Raw genomic sequence first — 7,501 nt, 5'->3', positions numbered from 1 at the left:
ATTAGGTTGGAATGTTTATACTAGATAAATCTAACGTGCGAACGTCATTACCAAAATGTTTGCACGTATCAGCTTATCCTACGAACTTTATATTTTACCGTCAAATGTGTACCAGAAATAATTTAGATTACAGTATACAATATGCATCATAATATTAATATTGCTCAAATTTTTTTTTTCTTTCTTTCAGGATATGGCTCATCTTCTGACTACTAGAAAAAGAGGGAGGCTTGTTTGGATTATACTTACCTGCAATACTATTTTATGGTAATGCAGATTTCGATACAGATGATGCTGAGGGTGAGCTTGAGGATTCGACTCCGCTCAAGGAGTGATATGGGATCACTCGTTTTCATATTTGGACCTTGTATTAGATTTTATTTTGGGATAACTGTATAACTCTTTCTAAACGTTTTACTTATATAAATTTGTATTAAAAATTTTGGTACTTAGTTGACTTACTTAAATTATCCGCTGTGTTGTTCATTGTATATTGTTGTATGTACATACACTTGGCACTATCGTTGGAATGAGTGACCATGTTGCTATCATCCGGACGTCTCGATTCCCGAGTTTCCATACATGGCGGTTGGGGGCGCCCCAGTCGTGGGCTGCGAATAGAGCAGGGCCTCGGACTGAGAACTGGGCTAGGCATGGAGGAGAAGGGGCCTCCGACGGAGAACTGGTGATGGCGTCGATGTGTGGGTGGTGGCGAACGGTGTCCCTAGCGGCAGGGACATAGAGAAATCTGAGAGAGAGAGAGAGGGGTGACGCTAGATTCAAGGAGGCAAGAGATTCGGCGGGGTCCGAGGGAGAAGGAGGTGGCAGTGGCGTGCATGGTGAGAACGTTGGCGACAGGCTGTGCGCGGCAGCAATTTTTGTGTGTGACGGTGGGATTGGAGAGAGAAGGGAGAGACAGATGGAGGGAAATGTAAAGGAAATGGGTGGGGCTTTTAATTTTATTAGCTTTTTGTGGTGAGTTTATATCACCGGTAATAATATTTTAAATGGCCGCAAATATTTCATGTCGACAATTTTCTCTGCAAAAATTATATATATTGGCACTTTTTTTGCATTTGATGGAAAGTAGATTTTTTCATCAGTAAAAATATCGTGAAAATATAAAAATCGTCATAATTAAAGACTTTTTGCGACAATATTATTTTTAACAGACGAACAATCACAGTAAAAAAACCTTATTTTATTGCAGTGCGTTCACCGTTGATCAGAAACCCCGAAGGCAATTTCATGCATTCTCGAAGCCTCAAGCCTTTTTTTTTTTTTTTTTTTCCTTTTCTCTCAAGCGCATTCAGACGCTGTACATGGAAGAGATCTAAGATGGGTCATGATTCCGCGTTATGCTTGACCAGTACTGGTTTAATTAGTTTTGTATTCAGTTTCGGAAAAGTAGGTCAATAATTGAATTTCAGAAACTAATTGGCGCGATGTAACGAATTAAATTAAATTAAATTTGTTTTCCTGAAAAAATAAAACTTGGGCCCCTCCCCCTAAAAGCAGATTCTTTCCGAGTAAATGATCCATTAAAGCATGAGGGGTACTTGTTTCCCTCTATTTTCTCTCTTTTTGGAAAGCTAAAACGTGTGAATCCTAAAAGAATTCTGGAAAAAATGTACTTTAATTTTTAATTCTCAATTTATTTTTATTTTCTATGGAATAATAATGTCCTATTTTTGTATATATTAATTTATTGAGATCCGAATTATCTATCATCATTTTTTTTAATTTAGTAATCTAATTTACCGGCAAAAAAAACTATATAATTGGGTTCTAGTTGAACATCTAATATCTACTTAACATTTATTACTTAAACTCTACAACTATATCTCAATAAAATTGACAACTGAACTTTTTTGAACATGAACTAATTTCATACAATATCTTAATATATAAGAAAAATGATGTACTTCATTTTAGATTTTCCCATCTCAATTATATTTCCTGTTACGTAATATTTGAAATTATCCTCAATTTTAATAAAATCACTTAAAATATAATATATTAACAAGTAAGAGTACCTGAAAAGGAGCAGGGGACACACATAATCTTTTTATTGAAATAATACTATATATTTGATAATTAATATCGCTAATCGGCCGAGATACCTGAAAAGGAGTAGGGGATTAACACATGATATAATCTTTTTTTTTTTTTTTTTCTTTTCAGGAATATCCTATGATCATATTAATTTGTCTTAATTCAGACTTTCAACAAAAAGAAAATTGTTGCGTTATCAAAAGCAAGCCCGTAACAACCAATTGACAGTTGTCAGTACTTATATATATAATTTTCTTTTTATTTTAAAGCTGATAATTTGTTTCCATGAAGAAATACACGAAATAATGCTCTCAGCTTCATTCAATTCAAACCCAGACGTAGCCTTATTCAATTCAAAACACAGAGCTCCTCTCATTCTTTATTTTACTATTAAATAAAATAATATTATTTTTAAAATTTATATGTTTGTTGTTTGCTTTTTGACAAAAAGCTCATATTACAAATAAAGTTATGGAGGACCGCTTCAAGTCGCCCATGCTACTTTTTCCAAAAGCGAATTGAATAAAGTTATGAAGGGCTGATCAATAATTCAACAATGTTTGCTGTGAGACACTTTATGCAGTTAGAATAAAAAGGAGCTAGCCCTTTAATTTGTTAATCTCTTCCCGTTTGTGTCATGTGATCTTCTCTTGCTCCCATGGGCAACATCTCAATACTCAAACCTATTCTACTCGTCTTCTTACTCTTCCTTCTCCCTCATATTTCAATCGGTAATTCTACTCCTAGTTACATTCCCGTTGATAATATTGTCCTCAACTGCGGCTCTGCTGGCAACACAACGGATATGGATAAGCGCATGTGGATTGGAGACATGGATCGCTCCAAATTCGCTCCCATAGAAGAACATAACCAGAAATCTGCTACCTCTGAAGCCCAAAGCCCAGACTCATCTCTCGAAACTGTCCCCTACATGACTGCCCGTTTATCATATTCACAATTCACCTATGTATTTCCTGTCACCTCCGGTCCTAAATTTGTTCGTTTGTACTTTTACGCAGATTCATACTCTGGTTATGATGGATCTCTGGCCTTTTTTACAGTCGAAGCAAACAGTAAGTTCACCTTACTTAGAAACTTCAGTGCTTCCATTCTTGCTAATTACTTGGGGGGCTCAAAACGTCTTTCTAAGGAGTTCTGCATCAACGTTGAAGAGGACCAAAAATTGAATTTAACATTCATTCCAACGCCAAGTACTGCTTCTAGCAGATTCTTTGCTTTTATTAATGGAATTGAGATCGTCTCCATGCCAACGTACCTCTACTATAGCAGTCCAGAAAATCCAAGCCCACCTTACGTTGGCCAAAATGTTCCGTTCTCTATAGACAACAGCAGGGCACTCGAGATGATTCTTCGACTAAATATGGGCGGGGACTGGATATCGCCGAAGAACGACACTGGCATGTTTAGAAAATGGTCCCAAGGCAGCCCATACTTGTTGATTAATGCCACGAACCCCCGTGAGCCAAATTTGATGCTCAAATACTCAGCAATACCAAATTACACTGCCCCCGATGACGTTTATCGGTCTGCAATCACGATGGGTCCAAGCATAACTTGGAACTTGCATTCTAATTTGACATGGGGTTTACCCGTAGATCCGGGGTTCAATTATCTGGTCCGGCTTCATTTCTGCGAAATCGAGCCAACTATAACGATGGCCGGCGAAAGGCCATTCATTATCTATATAGACAACAAGACAGCTGAAGGTACCGCTGACGTAATTATGTGGAGCGGAGGAAGGGATACGCCTGTGTATCAGGACTATGTAGTGATGATCCAAAAGACGGGAGTTGATCAGGATAAGAGTACACTCTTTATTGCTCTACACCCTGGAAAAGCTACCAATGCAATCTACGATGCCATTTTAAATGGGGTAGAAGTGTTCAAACTGAGCGACAACAATAACAACCTCGCCGGACCCAATCATGCCGGTACTTTGCTGCCCTCTCCACCTTCGGCTCAACAACCTGCTTCGACATCCAACTCAAGGAAAACAAGATTCATTGCCATTGGAACCGGTGTAGGCTTATTCTTGGCCTTGCTCACTCTAGCGTGTTGCGTGGTTGTTTGGAAACTGAGGACATCTAAACGTTATAGTTCTTACTATCCAGCATCGAAGTGCTGGTTCTGGTCTGACCGAAACAAAGGAAAGTCAACGAGGACAAAAGCCTCATCACTGCCCGACGAGCTATGCCGCCAATTCTCACTTGAAGAAATCAAAACAGCAACCCACGACTTTGATGAAGGATTAGTTATTGGCGTCGGTGGCTTTGGGAAGGTATACAAGGGTTTCGTTGACGATGGTCCCATGACTGTGGCGATCAAGCGTTTGAACCCAGAGTCAAAGCAAGGGGCCAAAGAGTTTTGGAAGGAGATTGAGATGCTCTCCCAGCTTCGCCATGTCCACCTCGTCTCTCTCATTGGATACTGCAACGACGAGAGGGAGATGATCCTTGTCTACGACTACATGTCCAATGGGACACTACGGGAACACCTCTACGACACGGACAAGGATTCCCTCCCATGGATACAAAGGCTCGAAATTTGCATCGGAGCGGCACGTGGTCTGAACTACCTGCATACGGGAGTGAAGCACCCCATCATCCACCGTGACGTGAAGTCCACCAACATTTTATTGGACGAGAATTGTGTGGCCAAGGTTTCTGATTTCGGGTTGTCCAAAGAAGGTCAAGATGACAAGGCGGTTAGTACCATGGTAAAGGGCACGTTCGGGTATTTGGATCCGGATTACGCCAGGCGTCGACAACTGACGGAAAAATCAGACGTGTACTCGTTTGGCGTGGTGCTCTTTGAGGTATTATGTGCCCGAAAAGCACTGAATCCAAAACTGGAGGAGGAGCAATGGAATTTGGCCAACTGGGCTCGGAAATGCATTGACAAGGGGACCCTGGGTGAGATCATAGATCCGAATCTGACGGGTAAGATAGCTCCGGAGTGTTTCAAGGTGTACGCGGATATCGCAGAGAGTTGCGTGCGTGATCAGGGGAGCCAACGGCCCACCATGAACGATGTTATGGATAAACTTACCTTTGCATTGGAACGGCAGAAGGAAGCAGACGCCGTGAAGGAGAAAGTCAATCCCGATGGCAAGGAAACATATACAGAGGTATTATCATTCCATGTTTCCGATACCACTGAAACTCGGCGATCCAATAACATTTTCAGCGGGCATATGTCGGAATCGGATAGTGGAACCTGGTTGACTACAAATAATACAGGGATGACCTACCCAAGTCTTGATTCTGATACTGTTAGGTGTGAAGATGTGTTTACGGACACCAGCAACGTCTCCAAAGCTTGAAGTGGTCTTTTTCAATGTTTTCCTAGCGTACGTGTGGGGTAGTACTTGTTATATAAAGATGAGACAAGCCGATAAGGTTGGAAAAGTGAATAATAAAGAAAGATTGAGAAGGAAGAATGGATATGCATGCGCGTCTGAACCAAGTCGTTTGCTATCATGAATAGTTTTGCTTTCTGGGTCCATGTTCAATTATGTATGGAACTTTAGTGTGTGAAATTATTAATCTTGTTGTCATATAATCATGTTAAGGCAGGAGTAAATGTACGTACAAGGGTACTGCCTGAAACTTCTATGTAGTATAGTAATTGGTAGGCTAACCCTAGTTATAACTTATATATTGGGTCGTTTGAGACAAAAACATGTCTTCATCTTTTTCCTTCTCGATAATTTTATTCTCATTTATTATTTAGTTTTAATTAAGTGGATGATCGTCCCGAATAGTATCGATGTATCAAGTGCATGGCCGTATTTTAATTACAATCGTTTAGTACTATAGAGAAAAGGAAATTGAACTCCCATTTGTATTTGAATTAATTAGATTGTTCAACATAAGCTTGGATCACAAGCCTGCAGGTACTAATTATAGTTAAGATGTTAACCTTTTATCGATCGATCGTACTGCTACATGCAACTAAACCACTGATGCGTTATTTTATAGGAGTAAAAGAAAATTAAGGTGAAGTACTTATAGATTCTATTATTTACAAGCGTGTCTATTTTATTGTATAATAATGTATATATGAGATATTCATGAGATCATTTAATCACTATGGGTATTTCTGGAGAACACATGCGTACTATATAATATTTGAAATTAGATATGAATTGAAAAAAAAAAAAAAAATTGGGAACGAGTATCATGTGTATTAACTGTGATGTATAATTAAGAATAATAAAACGGGATTAATGAAATGATATGAAAAAGGCATTTTGTCATTTACTTCTATTTTCTTCTCCTTTTTATCATCGTTTGAAACAAAATTTCTTCGTTTCACTGACGAGAAATATTTGACACAGTTTTGATGATACAGATTTGATAGATTTTACATTAATATCGTTGGACTACCTTAAGAAAGTTGATCAGCACAAATATGCCAAAAAAAAAAAATAGTTGGGGCAATAACATAAAAATTAAGCTTAATTAATTTACGTACATTTTCAAATGCTGACCAACGTACTGAACTTCGTTAACTAATTAAGCAATTCGATCTCCCAGCAATTGGCATCGCATGCATTCTGTTGGTATTTTTTAATAAATATTGTTTGTAACGTTTTTCTTTAAGTGAATTAATTATGGTGCATGGCATTTGAATTTGAGTGTAGTCATAAAAAAAAATTCTATTTATCTGAGTGAGAGATTGGGTGTTTAACGTGTTTTTAATTCTCAAACTGTTAATAGCTTTGTTGCTTCTGGAGTTACTGTACGTACGTGTTTAGAACTATATTTAAGCAAAATCCTATATATAACGACTACGGGGTATTGCATTTTTTTTTTTTTTAATGAAATGTTATGCTTGACCATTGGGAGATCGATGTTACTTTTATCATTATTTTTTCATTAACTAGTTAAAGTTCATCTATTTATATTGGGTGTTTTAAGTTTCAGTTACTCAATGATTTTATGTGACGGAGTGTTTCTTTCATTTTTTTTTTTTTTTTTTGAACGTACGTCATTCACTTTGTTTTGAAGCATTTAATATCATGAGTGCATGGGCGTCGCTCCTCTATTGATGATTCTGTCGTTTAAATTTTCTGCCGGATGGTTTTTTGAGTGAATTTTTTTTATCATTCTTAAAAGTCTTCAAAATTTTTCTGAACAAAACAGTAGTGTTGTAGTTGTCTATTTCTGTACGTACAAGAGAGAGAAAAAAAACATGTGTGCGTAAATACTTTTTAGTATATTTACAGACAACATAAAGATGTTTTTTGAGTGAAGTTTTTGGTTCAACCACTAGTACAAAATATGTTTAAACTATACGATGATCGGTGGGGCTATTGTATCGTTGAGGAGACAAGTTATGAAGTGGTCATATTTTTTTTATGCAATTCACTTCTTAAGATGAATTCAATCTAAATTTTAGCCGTAGTGAGGAAGCATAAACT

At 37.7% G+C, this 7,501-nt stretch overlaps 1 protein-coding gene across 1 annotated transcript; it reads left to right on the top strand.

Annotated features, from left to right (window-relative positions):
- The first annotated feature begins 2,617 nt into the window (after positions 1-2,617).
- LOC108988137 (receptor-like protein kinase FERONIA) lies at positions 2,618-5,758 on the top strand. The gene has a single exon (XM_018961272.2). It carries the CDS (start codon positions 2,714-2,716, stop codon positions 5,396-5,398), a length of 2,685 nt encoding a protein of 894 aa, XP_018816817.1. The 5' UTR covers positions 2,618-2,713; the 3' UTR covers positions 5,399-5,758.
- The last annotated feature ends 1,743 nt before the right edge of the window (positions 5,759-7,501 follow it).

Source organism: Juglans regia, chromosome 1 (genome assembly GCF_001411555.2).
Source record: "Juglans regia cultivar Chandler chromosome 1, Walnut 2.0, whole genome shotgun sequence".
Taxonomy (NCBI): Eukaryota; Viridiplantae; Streptophyta; class Magnoliopsida; order Fagales; family Juglandaceae; genus Juglans; species Juglans regia.
Note: the sequence above shows the minus strand (reverse complement) of the source record. Positions and strands in the feature narration are given on the sequence as shown.